The 15,207-nt window shown below is 36.9% G+C and overlaps 1 protein-coding gene and 1 long non-coding RNA gene across 4 annotated transcripts in view; one reads left to right on the forward strand and one right to left on the reverse strand.

Annotated features, from left to right (window-relative positions):
• The window catches only part of LOC125752355 (uncharacterized), a 64,732-nt gene that overhangs the window by 4,121 nt on the left and 45,404 nt on the right, over positions 1-15,207 (forward strand). Inside the window, exon 2 of one of the 2 annotated variants that reach the window (XR_007401665.1) lies at positions 6,868-6,981. The exons of the other annotated variant lie outside the window; for it this stretch is intronic. This is a non-coding gene — a long non-coding RNA (uncharacterized LOC125752355). The remainder of the gene's footprint in view (positions 1-6,867; positions 6,982-15,207) is intronic. 2 annotated transcript variants of the gene reach the window in all.
• The window catches only part of NFXL1 (nuclear transcription factor, X-box binding like 1), a 71,600-nt gene continuing 58,487 nt past the window's right edge, over positions 2,095-15,207 (reverse strand). For both annotated transcript variants that reach the window (XM_049092938.1, XM_035714959.2), the window contains exons 20-23: positions 11,530-11,634; positions 7,536-7,622; positions 6,448-6,501; positions 2,095-3,758 (exon numbers count right to left, since the gene is read on the reverse strand). In XM_049092938.1, coding sequence (XP_048948895.1) covers positions 3,585-3,758; positions 6,448-6,501; positions 7,536-7,622; positions 11,530-11,634 — 420 coding nt within the window. In that variant the 3' untranslated portion in view covers positions 2,095-3,584. The remainder of the gene's footprint in view (positions 3,759-6,447; positions 6,502-7,535; positions 7,623-11,529; positions 11,635-15,207) is intronic.

The following is a 15,207-nucleotide window of genomic DNA, read 5'->3' on the forward strand; positions in this document are numbered from 1 at the left end:
CTATTTGCAGTAATTTGCCACGGTAGCCCATGAAAACTAACAGCAGCATCTACTACGTGGCTAGGCATGCTCCAGCCCAGGGCTAAGGCAGTAAACAAAACTGCACTCCTGCCCTCGCGGCTTATGCTCTAGTAGGGAGAGGAGGCGATAAACAGACACATAGTACACGAGAAAAAAAATACTGGAAGACGGAGGATGGCCAGGTGATGGTGAAGGGGACTGGCTCTCTACAGGTGCTTGAACTCCAGTGAATCCGGACTGTGGAGTTCCAGGCTGGAGGGGGTAATTCACAGGAACACACATACATGCCTCCGCATTAATTGAAAAGGAAACTTAGCAACGGGGGAGGCACAGCAAATAAGAGACCTAAACTTCCTCAACAGACCAATATTCTGTAATACATGACAATGGCTCTCCAGGGGGACACCTGGTCTCTTGTCCCTGAAGGGTCTCTGGAGAGCTGAGGGGCTCCCAGCTTCTCCTGCCCCCTCGCCGCCCCCAAATTCACATCTCTTCTAGGAGGTGCTTCTTCCCTCTGTGCAGCTCACCAACATGAGTAGACTGGCCCAGGGTGGTCTAATCACTGTCACTCAATACAGGGGAAAATTTCCGCAGACCAGAGAGGAGACTCAGATGCCTGACATCAACTCGAGCTCCGGGGCTTAAACACCTGCCTCACCTTCTAACACCCAAGGATGGGCAAACGTAACAGCCGGAGGAGTCACCTGGGTCATCTGAAATAACACGAAGAGCCCAAAGGGCTTTAGGTCATCTTGGAACATTACCACAGATATCGATCTGTGTTTAAAATTTTTAACATTCATATAGCCATGAAGTTCAAGCATCAGACTTCTTTGCAGAAAGCAAAGGTCTGCAATGTTTTGCTTCAGTAAAGCTCCTCTGGCAATTTCAGCAAAGATTATATCAATTTTTTGAGGTTATCTGAATTTAATTTGGGACGTGAAGAGCGAAAGTAACTGAAATACAAACACCAGGTGCTGACCAATCCCTAAAAGTTGAAGCTGAAAAACCAGAAACTTCAACATAAACATTCCACAAATTTCAAATAGTAAGCTCATCCAACTTTTACAATGATGCAAAGTAAGTAGGAGGGAAAGGCCATCACAGACACAGTTTTATCTGTGTCGTTTCCTAGCGGCTATTTGGTAACTTTTCCAGTCCTTCTCTAATTGGTTCAGATTGGAGCAAAAAAGGCCAAAATGTATTGATTTATTTCCCTCAGAATAAATTCGTGCATTTAGGCCAAACTGAACTTCCTTTTGACCTTAAAGAACTGATTTCCCCTATCCTGCTCATTCACTCCTCTTCCCCTCCTCACAGCTGTCTGCTCATTCTGGAGGCCACCACTCATCCAAGGGCATTCAAAGGCGGTGGGGAACTCCGGGCATCACAGCACCTCCAGCCCAGGCTGCCTCCCAACCCAGCTCCTTCCCCTGCCCCCTCCAGTCCTGTCTCTGGGCAGCCAGTCACCTTAACAACAACTGTTTCCTACTTACAACCTTCCCAGGCTGCCCACTGTGACTGGAATATACAACCCCCCCTGCCCCCCAAGTCCTCGCCAAGGTCTCTTGGGCTCAGGGACTGGGGACTTGCTACCCTCCCTCCCTCATGAACTTTTCCCTCAGATCTTCAAATGGAGGTTTTTCGGGCCACAGCTCCAAGGTCCCCATCTCAGCGGGGACCCCCCCAATCTTAAGGGCTAGTGACCTTTCACCTCCTTTTTCATCACCTCCTGTGCCATTTTATTTTTTAACACACGTGAAAGGTGAAAGGAAGCCTGTTTTACTGTGTATCTATTTCCTGTCTGCCCTCTTCCGCTCCTTAGCAGCTCCCCAAGGGAAAGGCTCACTGTTCCCACCCCCCCAGGACCTACAAAGCACCTATCGCACAGGAAATATATCTGTTGATTAAATAAATAAATAAATAGATAGGTGTGTAAAATTAATGAGGTAAATAAAAAATGGTAAACAGCTTAATTTATTATTCGTTCAATCAATCTCCTTCCTCTGCTCACTAAATTCCTCCCCACAAATTAGAAAGAAAACCAACCAGAACAGAAGCCCAACAAACGGGTAAGAAACAGGCTTCAGGCTTGTTTATTAGGCCGAGATTCTGAGACACATGAAAATAGCTCCCCATGTAGGTAGACACCTAGTTGTTCATAGTCTTTAATATTCATTTGAGAGTGAGGAAATGACTTGTATGTAGCAGCTCTAATTTAGAGCTTCTGAAACATCAACCCAGGTATTCTAACATTGAGAAAGGTAAAAAAGAAACAAAATCTAAAGTCAAAACACAAATACTATTATGAAAGGCATGACTGCCCTTTCGTTTAGGGCGCCTAGCTAACACTAGATGAACAGAACATTTAAAAAGTTTTGCATTAAAGTCATCAAAGTTTAAAGTCCTCCTTTGTACTTAGGTTTAATACATACTCTTATGCTTTTTAGTATCAATAACTATGTTTTGCATCAAGTACTAGAGATTTTTTACAATGATACTAATACCTAGCCTAAAATTATAGGCTCCTGAATATTTTAGATAATATTCTTAATATTTTTTTAATAGTAAATATTCTAGGTTACAAATTTGGTATGAAAAATTTTAATGAAAACATTAATCATACAAAAATTAAATAGCAAAACCATTTAAAATGGTAATTCAAACAGATTTGGCTTACTGATATTTCTCTATCAGCTTGTTTCATAAGAACTGATTATTTCCAGCTGAAATCTACTTACAGGATCATGGTAAGAAGACATGAGAATAAGTATATAAAGCTCATAAGCCCTGTGCCCAGCATCTATTGCTCATAAATACCAGTTTTTCTTGTATTATTATTTGGAAAAGACACACGTTTTACAAAACATGCCAGACTTCAGTTAAATGCTTCTTACACAAGAAATAGCCACATGTGGGGAATCTAACCTCTCATTAGAAAACAAACAAACAAAACAAAACAAAACAAAAAAACCAATTATATATTTTCCTCTAAGGACCCACTACCTAAAAGTTTATTTTAGTATCTGATAAAAATTTCTCACTAATAAACCAATTTCCAGAATCTAATTATATAGCTTCACGTTACAATTTAAGAGGTCTTTTAGAGGATTTTTTTTTTAAGTACAAAGTTACATGATCAGGAAACATGATCAAGAAAAGTACCTTGTAATAAGTAACCAAAACATTGTGACATATTTCTTTTACTGCATATATGGCTCAGTTTTATCTTAATTTTGCAGAACAAAGTTGGTTTGAAACAGTAAATGAAACAACGATGTTAACACAGCGAAGCACATTGAACGACATGTTACCCTGCCACTGGCTATCCCTTATGAGATATTTACAATTTCAGTCATGCTTTTACTATTAAACAATGGTATATTGCCACTTCTAGTGTGCTAACTAAGATAAAGCTTAACAGTCTGTCCTTCTAACAACAGCTAGAAGAGAATACAGAGATGAATGGGAATATGTATGTTCTACAGAATATACTTCCTAATATTCCAGAGTGAACAACTTATCTAAACGCAATCTGAGGTATATTAACAGACCAAAAATTTTTAAGCCACATCATGGGCTATGTACCATGCAAACACTAAAACCACAACTGCACCCGCTGGAAGGAGATAGTATTTGTATTTCTGCCACAATGTTAGCTCAATTGCCACTTCGTCTCTCTTCCTGTTCTTCTTCCGACGACCTTTCAGTCTATTTTCAAAAGCCTCCAGTTCGGCCTAAATCAACAATCAAAACAGCATCATTTATATTAAATTCATTGTTGAAATGGAGAACAAGATCAAAATACATCAAAAACAGTCAAACTTGAGAACTGACAAGCTGACTTGGAATTTTCCACTTTGATGAAAATAAAGCAGTTTGCCAAATGTTTTAATAGAAATGGTATATATAATAAATATACTGATTTGCTTTAAAAAAAAAAACCTCTCTCCATTTATGGACTAAATTCACCAAATTCAGAGTTTGGGTAAGCAGAAAGGGAAACAGGGAGTAACGAAGATCATTTCAGACTGTAAGGTTGACTTTGACACTATTTATTTATTTATTTTATTTAGTTTTTTTAAAGATTTATTTATTTGAGAGAGAGGATGAGAGGGGGTGGGGGATGAAGGAGCAGAGGGGGAGGGAGAAGCAGACTTCCCACTGAGCAGGGAGCCCCTACAACTACAAACTAAGGGACTAGATCTCAGGAGCCTAAGATCAGGACCTGAGCAGAAGGTAGATGCTCAACTGACTGAGCCTCCCAGGTGCCTCTCGCACTATTTAAATACAGAAACATCTGATTAAATCAAGGTGCCCTAAATATTTGTTCTTCAACATCATTAATCTGTTGGGTTTCTATAATATACAACTTCTAGCAAGTTCCAAGAGATGCCCAGTGAGAGTAAAAAATACCTAAAATTCTAATTTTTTATAATGCTGATAATAAACATTACTAGCTTGTATGAAAGATTTAAGTGAGTTGGGGAAAAAAACTGCCAGATTATCACATATATTTAAGAATAGAGTAGAAATTCAAGGGAAAAATGCTTCATGTTTTAAATCAAAATGACAATTTTAGAAAGTAGAATTACATAAAAACTGGTTCTAAAAAAGGGTAACTGGATGATACTCATTATAAAATGTGGATTTTTAATCTTGTTAAGAACTTAACTTTATAAACAATAATATAACATGATACACTACGGTGAACTGTAAAACAGGATAGTCAGCAACTAAAATATATATGTAATATCCATGCAAGATTCTATAATTGTTTATTTAACAGAAGGAAATATAAATTAACCCTTGAGCAATGTAGAGGGCCAGGGATGCTGACTCCACACAGAGACAAAAATCCACAGAGAACTTTTGACTCCCCAAAAAGTTAACTACCAATAGCCTACTGTTGACTGGAAAGTTTACCGATAACAGTTGATTAACACATATTTTGTATGTTGTATTTATCATACACTGTATTCTTCCAATAAAGTAAGCTAGAGAAAAGAAAACCATAAGGAAGAGAAAATACACTTATAGGACTGCATTGTAGGTACTGAAAAGAAGTGACATATTAAGTGGATCCTCGCAGCTTAAACTGATTAAACCTGTGTTGTTCAAGAGTCAACTGTACAAACTTCAGTTAACCTATTACTTTGCCTATAAAGCACATTTGAAGATGCCCTACTCCTACACTTAACACAGTAGCATTTGTCAATGAACCAAAATGTCAGAATATTCTCAGGTTGTTGCTGAAACGGAGAAGATCAAAATACATCAAACAGCCAAACTTGAGAACTGACCCAGTAAAATAACTGATGCTTTAATAATGACCCATAGTCATCATTTACAGTTTAAATTATGTTCTATACACTATTTAAAAGGTCAGTGAATAGGAAATATATTTAATATTTCCAATTAAATGGTTTATAAAAAGGAGAAATAGGTTCACCCTGAACTATTCCTAATAAGTTAACCTCCCCAGGCTTCCTGTCAATTCATGTTCTAGTATAATAGCTCTGATAACTCATTTTGGAATGTTAGGCAAATCAACTTTATAGAACCATATAATATCAGAGGTCATTTCTGCCCACCTTTTTGCTACCTAAATTATTTCTAAAGTCTTCCACTGTAGTCAGACAAATTTTAATTTCCTCATTCAAAAGGTGGCAGTTTGCACATAATATATCCTTTTTGCTAAGCATAAGCATCTCAAAATGCAACATGACAAATAATTATATGTCACTATTAGAAAGTCAAACCACTCTTTGGAGTATATAATCAATATGGTATTTTAAGCAAACAAGATACCGGGAATGTATCTGTTATCTGCTATATGGCAAAGTACAGATAATAACCCTGCACTTAGGAATATAGAGGGGAAATAAGGCAATGAATTGTGAAAGCAAGTGACTGGTCGGTAAACAACACTCACTTTTATACATAACTCTGTAATCTACAACTCAGCAAAACAGAACTCAGAATACTTTGAGGTGAGTGATGACATAGGCTCCTAGCAAGGAAGTAAATTTGGGAATATACAAAATATCTGGGAATATACAAGATTCATGCCTCTTCAGAGTTTCAGTATACTTGCCCTGAAGTGAATGAGTAGAATTTTTGTTTTGTAGGACCATATTATTTTCAGTCTAGAGAACAGTTGACCAGCTCCTGGTTTGTATGTGGAATACACCATGTGTTTGCATAAAAACTAACAATGAGGGAAGCCTGGGTGGCTCAGCAGTTTAGCACCTTGGGTCATGATACTGGAGTCCCAGGATAGAGTCCCACGTTGGGCTCCTCGCAGGGAGCCTGCTTCTCCCTCTGCCAGTGTCTCTGCCTCTCTCTCTCTCTCTCTCATGAATAAATAAATAAAATTTTTAAAAAATACAAAGAGACATAAATCTAGGTATTTTGTTTAGTTACCTGTTGTCTTCGTTTTTCCTCTTCAAGAGCAGCTTTGGCTTCTGCTTCTTTTATCTGTTTATAGACATGTAAAAATAAATTAACATTGTAATCGTCAAATTTTATGTAGAATTTTAACATCTTCCACCCAGGATCCACTAAAGTAACAACTTTCGGGAACTTTATATTGGAAATTAAAGACATGTAAATGTTATACTGAGAAGCGTTACCAAGGTTCTAATAGATTGTGCGGTGAGGGGAGAGTCAGTGTTATACTGTATATAAACATACATACAGTTTAACAACTCTAATAGATATTAGATCACAATTCGAAGAGTTACACAACTGTAAAATGAAATATTGTTAAAACTGTATTTTTTCTCTTGAGTTACCATACTAAGTCTCTAATGAATTATTAAATAAACTACTCTTGTTCTACAGTTGAAATGGACCATTTTCCATAAATGCCCTCTTGGGAAGGGAATCCTGTATGTCAAGCAAAATCAAGAGTTTATTCACTGATTGGACTGATGGCGGGAAATAGTGACACTAGAGGTAATGCAAACAACAAAGAATTCCAAAACCTTATTTTGTATTATTTTAACCTAACTTTCAGGAGGCTTACAGTAACATAAAGGTGAAAACTATGTTCTGGAACACACACGCTACTGGTACTGAGGAGAGAAAAAAAAAAATCTAGTACATACTAAACAGTACACCTGGGAATCCTAAATAGGCCTATAAAACTAGGCTTTATTACAAAAGCAAAAAAAGGTAAGCTTTTGAGTTGTTTGTAATAAGCACATAAAGTAATGTACAAAATAAATAGGAAAAGGTCATTAATTAGCACGTTAAAAATGATGTTTGGGTCACCTGGGTGGCTCAGTAGGTTAAGCATCGGACTCTTGATTTTGGCTCAAATCATGTTCTCAAGGTCATGGGATGGAGCCCTGGGTCAGGCTCTGTGCTCAGCGGGAAGTCTGCTTGCGATTCTCTCTCTCTCCATCTGCCCCTCCCCCTGCCAACCCTATGTGGCTCATTTGCACTCTCTCTCTCTCTAAAATAAATAAATCTTTTTAAAAAAGAAATTACATTTAACATGATTTTACCTCAGATGCTTTCCGCTTCATTTCCTTGCATGTTGTGTCACATTCTATTGAAATCTGATTTTCACGTACTTTGTTGCATTGCAATTCCTACAAATAACATTTTTTTTAAATTTGATTTTAAAAGATTTCTCCCTCAAAGTCTTAACTCTATGCTATGAAGAAAGCAAAGTATCTCTGACAGCTTAAGGTTATGCATATTATTTAAAAGCCATGTTCATGAATATTTAATGATGATACGGTTACAAGCATTAAATGTCTTGATTCAAACAGTGATCATTCCTTTATTTCCTCCTAACTAGAAAAAAGTGAATATCATAAAATTCAAAGCATCTATTTAGTAATTATTTACTGAGAGCCACTATCAACTTAGCTTCAATTTCCTTTTCATTATTTTTGTGCTATGAAAATATGCTCCAGGGTAGTGCCAACCAATGCAGCTTTCTGAGACAATAAAAATGTTCTACATCTGTGCTATCCAATTAAGTAACACTAAATACATATGGCTACTGAAAACTCAAAATGTGGCCAGCAAAATCAAGGATGGTTACTACTATTTGATGTTGATTCATTAAAATTCAAATTTAAATAGCCATAAGGGTGCCAACAGGTACATGCAAATGTGTTCAACATCATTACTCACCAGAAAAATGCAAATCTAAACCACAACGACATAATCAACCCACAACTGTTAGAATAACTACAATTGAAAAGCCAACAGATAACAAGTGTTGATAAGACTACATGAAAAAAAAAAAAGAAAGAGAAAGAAAGAAAGAAAGAAACCTTGTACAGTGTTTGTGGAAATGTAAATTGGTATTGCCAGTATGACAAACAGTACAGAGTCGTCTTTAAAAAAAAAAAAACTTCAAATAGATCTAGTATAGATTCTAGCAGTCTTACTTTCAGATATATATCCAGGAAATGAAGAGAGTAACTAAAAGATACCTGTACTCCAATGTTCATTGCATCATTATTCATAATAGCCAAGATATGGAAACAAGTGTGTATCCATCAATGGATAGAGAGATGAAGAAATTGCGATCTGCCCACCTATCTACCTATAATGGAATATTATTCGGCCATAAAAAAGAAGTCCTGTCATTTAGAGAACATGGATGAATATGGAGACAATCAGGCTAAGTAAAATAAATCAGATACAGACAAATATTGTATGATCATACTAATGTGTGGAATCTAAAAAATTAGAACTTAGAAAAGCTGAGAAGGGATTGGAGATTGCCAGGGGCTAGAGCTACATGAAATGTGGAGAAGTTGGTCACTAGGTACAATTTTCATTGATAAGGTAAGTATGTTTTGCAGAATCTAATAATATATAGCATGCATGACATAGTTAATAATACTGTATTACATACTTTAAATTTGCTGAGAGTAGAATGTGTTCTCACCACAAAGAAGTGGTAACCATTAGGTAAATGTTACCTTGATTACTGTAATCATTTCACAGTGTGTATGTATAGACAATCATCATGTGCACATCTTAAATATATACAATTTTTGTCAATTGTGCATCAGTAAAGCTAAAAACTATTCAAATAAATAAACAGCTATATGTGGTTAATGGCTACAAACTCATGCAGTTCTCAGAATTTTCTGGAGAGCTACAAATTTTCCTCTCAACCATTTAATCTTTTTTTTTTAAGTTTTAAAATTTTGAAAATTGGTCTAAAGCTTAGTTTGCACTTCAATGCCTCCTTAATGAAACAATAAAAAACTAACCTACTCTTTTCTTGATTATGTGACATCAATCCTATAATCAATTTGTGAACTACTCATAAAATAAGTGATCTTTATATTAAAGTCCTAGAATTTGCTTTTGTAGATGTTTTATCTACCTTTTCTTGCTGCCAGATACTACTTTTGCTCTATTTGTATCAATTTCTCCTTTCTTATTATACTCTCAGATACTAATTTTTTTTAGTTCCAATTTACCAGAGTTAAGATATGAGATCAAATCCTACAAACAAAATACATATACTTTAGTGAAAACACTATAGCATGGAATTTTATTACTTAGAGAGTTTTTTCCCCACTTAAGTTCTTCATTTTGGGTTGAGGTTGTGATAAACAGTCTTCTAAGGATAGTCCAAACAAAGGAAAAATAACAAATACAAACTTGAAAGACAAAAATAAATACTGCATTTGCAGATGTTAAGTCTGTCAAGCCTGGAGAGGGATCCTACCTTTCCTCATTCAAAGGGTACTTACAGAGCACCTATTACATGCCAAGCGCTGTGTTAGAGACAGGGGACACAATAAGAAAAATAATATAAAAATATGGTAAGTAGCAAACTATTATTAATAGCTGCTGTTATTTATTAAACATAATAATCACTGTGCTAAATGCTATATAAGCACTACCTCTTTCATTCCTTTCAATAAATCTATGTATAAACTCTATTTTACTGATGAGAAAACAAGGTTACAGACATCCCTAGAATCACAAAGCTTTTAGTCATGAGACTAGAATAAAGAAAACCAAGGAGAAATAGCATCCAAGTCTTCCCAAGGGAGTCAGGGGAAGGAAGACATTCCAAACAAGGAAATACTTGCACTGAATACTAGCAGGATTCTAGTAAACCGAGCAGGGAAAAAAAACTTTGCATTTTACAGAAAAGAAAGAATGTCTCTATCACCACGGATTAAACGAAGTATAACATGTATGTTAGGGCACGTAAGTAACAGATTCCCAGAGAAGACCACTAGAGGATGGGAGTGGAGACAAGCAGGCAAAGAAAGGTATCGCAGATTCCCTGGAATGCCAACTCTATATATGCATACGCATTTCTTTTAAATGCATATTTTTTCCCATAAGTGATGAAGAACCATTGAAGGACTTAGATTGGGAAGTATTATGCTCGGAGGCAAGGAAATCTGTTCCGAAGCTGTTATCGGAGTCCAAGAATGAGCTGTGGCCAAAGTTCTCTAGCAGGTGGAGAACTGTGCTTGGACAGTAACATGAAATGAGAGAAAACCTGAAAGACAGCCGGATCACAAGCATTGATAAGCATTGACTAAGCATTGATTTTCATATACTGATGGTCCAACTTAAATATATAAAACCTAGGGATTCAACTCCAGAGGAGGCAAGGCCTATACATTTAAATTCAGAAGTTACATACCCCAGGAAGTAATAATAGGAGCTGTGAAAATGAATGAAAAGCAAAGATCCTCAAGAAAAGCAAAAGCCTCTCAATAAATACTTGTTGGATGGATGAATACAAGAATGAATTCAAAGAAAAGAAAAAGATGAGCTTTAGGGGATGACTGTTAAGAACATGAAGAAAAAAGGGAGTTACAATTTAACCAAGATAGCAAAAACCAGAGGTCAAGAGTGTGAACGGGGGAGCCAAGGGAAAGGACTGAAAACAAGACCACACAGCTACCAACACTGGAGATCAGTGAGACTCTTCCCTCGTAAGCTTAGCTTAGCTCAGCTCAACAGTGTCCACTTTGTGTCCATCGAGCTTTCTAAATCGCTAGTTTTCCCTTTTAATAAACTTCCGCTACCACGATTTTATCTTAAAATGAATTCTCTCCAAATTGGTTATTTTATAAGGCTATGCATGTGAAGTCTAAGGCTATGTTTTCGTAACTGGATCCTGATGGCAAAAAGTGTTGCATAAACAAGAGCAACAGAGGTTAATTCCAGACCATTTCTTTAAACTACGAAACTCACTTTATTACTCACATTGTTTTCCTTGTACAAAGACCTCAAATCTAGAGCATATTGATTCTATCCAAAAAAAGGGCATTGAACTTAAAGTTCTTTTATGAATAAATTACAGAGAACTAAATTGTCAAACAAAACTGATTTTTAAAATAATGATTTACAGATAGATTGGCTAACAATAAAATGATTCTAAAAAATAAGACCTTAAAATCAAAAGGCAAAAAGCCAAAGAGCTACCAAAACATAGACCAGGAAAAAAAATTTTTACATAAAAAAGTATTTTCAGTAACTTAAAATATTTACCTTTTTTATTCTTTTACAAGGACATCTAAGTTTTACCTTCTGGTTGCAATTAAAGGGACATTCACCAGGATGACACATTTCTTTGCATCTGTGACCACAAGGAAGCTAAAATAAAACCAAAATAAGGCAATTACATATTTACATTCTAGTCAGACTCTGCAAACTCCCCTTCCTCCAACAACCATTTTAAGAGAGAGTCTACTACGATGGGGTTAATCAACCCTGGATACTCATCTAATTTTTCAACTTCTTTCCTTTAGATATAAATTATTTTAATTACGCAGAAGTGTTCAATAGTCTCCCCAGTTCCACTCCAAGAATGTATCTTACATCGCTATTATGGCTAGTTACAGCCACGTGACTACATTCTGGCTAATGGAATGTAAGCATACGTATTTTGGTGCCTTGACGCATTTCAAGAGCACACATCCATGTTCTTCCCTTCCCAATGTGCTTTACACGATGACATTTAGAGCAATAATGGAAACCACATATCAAAGAGAAGCGGAGCTGCCTAGAGTGCTTGGGTTCCTGGATGAATACATGGAGCCCAGTGCCAATGCCTCTATCTTCCCTGTAAGGTTATATGAGAAAGAAAGAAACCTTCCTTGTCCCCAAGGCACTGTACTGTAATACAACTGCTTAGCCTTTTACTCTAAATCACTTCTCTTTGCCACTATATATCAAAACACATAGGTACCCAACCAACTCAGGAATTGCCATGATGTCTATGTGCTCCTTCTCTTTATTTACTATCTTCTTATCCCAGTCAAGCTTTCAGATGAAACATTCTAACCTCCTTTGTATTCAAATCTTATCCAAACTTCAAGAAACGGCTTAAATCATCACAGAAGCATGATAGGAGTTTGCCTATACTTGAACAAATAATAGTAATTATATAAGAAATCTATTTCTAAACTATTGTGACATTGTTTGTGCTGTCTTAAACTTAAAAAAAAAATATTTAGACACTTCACAAATGTCTGTCTCTCCGAGCAGACTGTGAATAAAAGACACTGCTGGTTAGTGGTTAAATTCCAAAGTCAGGCTGCCTGGAACTGAAGCCCAGCTTCCCTGTTTACCAACTGTGAAACCATGGGCAAGCCCAATTTTTCTGTGCCTCACATTTAAAACTGGGAAGAATGACAGGATTTTGTAAAGCTGTCATGAGGATTAATTGTGCTCAAGTTAGCTATTAAAATAAAAGGTATTATTATTATTGTTGTTGTTGTTAGTTGAGGGCAATGGTCTTCTGTGGTCTTTGTGCCTCTTATACTCATTAGCAAAGACATTTTACAAATAGTGGACACCTTAATACACATCTGAGTTTCTCCAACTTCTGATCTTTATGATTCACCAAACTGATCCCTCCCTGCTATTTATTCACTTTTAAAAATTCACCAGTTTTTTTCCATTGCCTTTAGTGTCACTAATGAACAACTAGCTTGCTTGTTCTTTCATTTTCTAGCTGAGACATCCATACAAAACTGAATTTGGCTCAGTCAGACTACATCTTCATCCATCCCATCACAGGGCTGTGTTCCTCAAATGAGCTCCACATGAGCATCCCTGGACCATTTCAGTTTTGTCTCTCTCTACACCTAACTGTAGGCGCTGAACACTGTTCGATGAGATCAATATTTATTCACTGTCAAGTACCTCCTCACAGGGGTAAAGTCTTTGTCTCCTCAACTTCATTCCCACCTTCATTCCTGCCAGTGCCTCTAGTCTAACTTCACAAAGAAGACAAACGTTTGGCATCAGCGGACCACCTAGCCTCTCTTCTTCTCAAAACATATCTCTGTAGCCTCTTGTTCGTGCTTCAGTCTATGAGGTAATTACATCGGTCATCTTCTCTACAAGAATCTAAGCACTCTAACTTTCAATCAATAATTCTAAAGGGGAAAGTGAATAGGGAAGCCTGTCAGAATCAGTAAAGATCTCTCTGAAATTACACAGAATCATGCTATTGTGTTCTCTCTTTTTCAATATGTTGGGGGTTGATGAAAAGCTAAAAACCACTGGTCTGGATGTTAAATCTTTCTGCCTCCTCAAAGACCACATGGTCACTTCACAATTTCACTACCATCTTGAAAGTCTCTCTTGTCTCTTCTAAGTCTTCTGCCTTCAAAATGAATCTCTTTTCTCTAAATACTGTATTTGATCCTGTTCCCAAAAGTCATTAACTTGGGATGGCTACCTGGCTCATCACAATTCTCCCATGGCCATGGCTATGCTATCCATTCCAGTTTCCTGTCTGTCGCTGCCTATGCTAAGGGAGCCCCTTGATGTAAGGGGGCCAATCGGATTTTCTCTCCTGGTAATCTGAAAACTAAAAAAAGAAAAGGTGGTATTTTCAACAGTCATCTCACTACAGAGCCCCCAAGCTCCTGCTGGGAAACCCCTGGGGGCTGCCCAGATCCTGCCCTTCCCGAAGTTTGCTATACAGCATTTCCTTCAGGATCTATAAACTGGTCCCCAATAGCCTCCAAATATACCTTTGGTTTGTGGTAAGTTAACCAAACTGATAACTATAGCTTGCAAGAAAAAATGAAGCTCATCCAGAAGTCCACTGTGCTGGTATCCAATATATGTCCCACAGACAAAAGTAATGCCGTTAATCCTGAAAAAGTATTTAAAATCACTAATAATCAGGAAAATTTCAATTAAAATCACAAGATGCCACAAGACTGGCAAAAATTTAAAACTCTGACAATACCAAGTGCGGACTAGGATATGTCACAACAGAAACTTTAAAATACTGGTGGTAAATTAGAAAATTTACTGGTAATAAATAATGCAACTATTTTGGAAACCAATATGACATCAAGTTGAAACTATACACTCCCTATGACCAATGGGAGTGTATAATTGGCACTCCCTTAGCACTACAATATGCCTAGATAGATCTGTACACACATATATTAGAATGCACAAACAAGAATGTTCATAGCAGGGGCAGCCCGGGTGGCTCAGTGGTTTAGTGCCACCTTCAGCCCAGGGCGTGATCCTGGAGACCGGGATCGAGTCCCACGTCGGGCTCCTGCATGGAGCCTGCTTCTTCCTCTGCCTGTGTGTCTCTGACCCCCACTCCTCTCTCTCTCTCTCTCATGAATAAATAAAATCTTTTTTTTTTTTTAAAGAATATTCATAGCAGTATTTTGGAATTGGAAACAAATTGGAAACTCAAATATCTACCCACAGTAAAGCAAACACAATGAGCCATAGTATACTCATACAATGGGAAAAAGACTACAGCCACATGCAATAAACATGACAAACATAACACAGAGCAACAGAGTTCATAGTTTTGAACTTCTAATATAAAATTAAGCAAACAATATTGTTTCCAGATATACATATAGGTAGTAAAACCATAAATAAAAGAAATGAAAGGATTACTATAAAAGGTAGATGAAGTAACATACAGGATAGAAGGGAGAATCCATAACCAGACAGGGACTTTGCAGACTTCTGAGATGCAGCAATACTCTATTTTTTGACCTGGATGGAGTTATACGGGGTTGGCTTTTTAACTATTTGTTAAAACTGTCCATATATGTGTTATGTACTTTTGAGTAGGTAGTAATTTCAATGTTTAAAAAACCAGTGCGAGTATCTGTGATCTCAAAAGCCAGCTTATATTCTGAAAGAGCTGAAAAGCAGCTCCAAAGGAAG

Source organism: Canis lupus, chromosome 13 (genome assembly GCF_003254725.2).
Source record: "Canis lupus dingo isolate Sandy chromosome 13, ASM325472v2, whole genome shotgun sequence".
Lineage (NCBI taxonomy): Eukaryota > Metazoa > Chordata > Mammalia > Carnivora > Canidae > Canis > Canis lupus.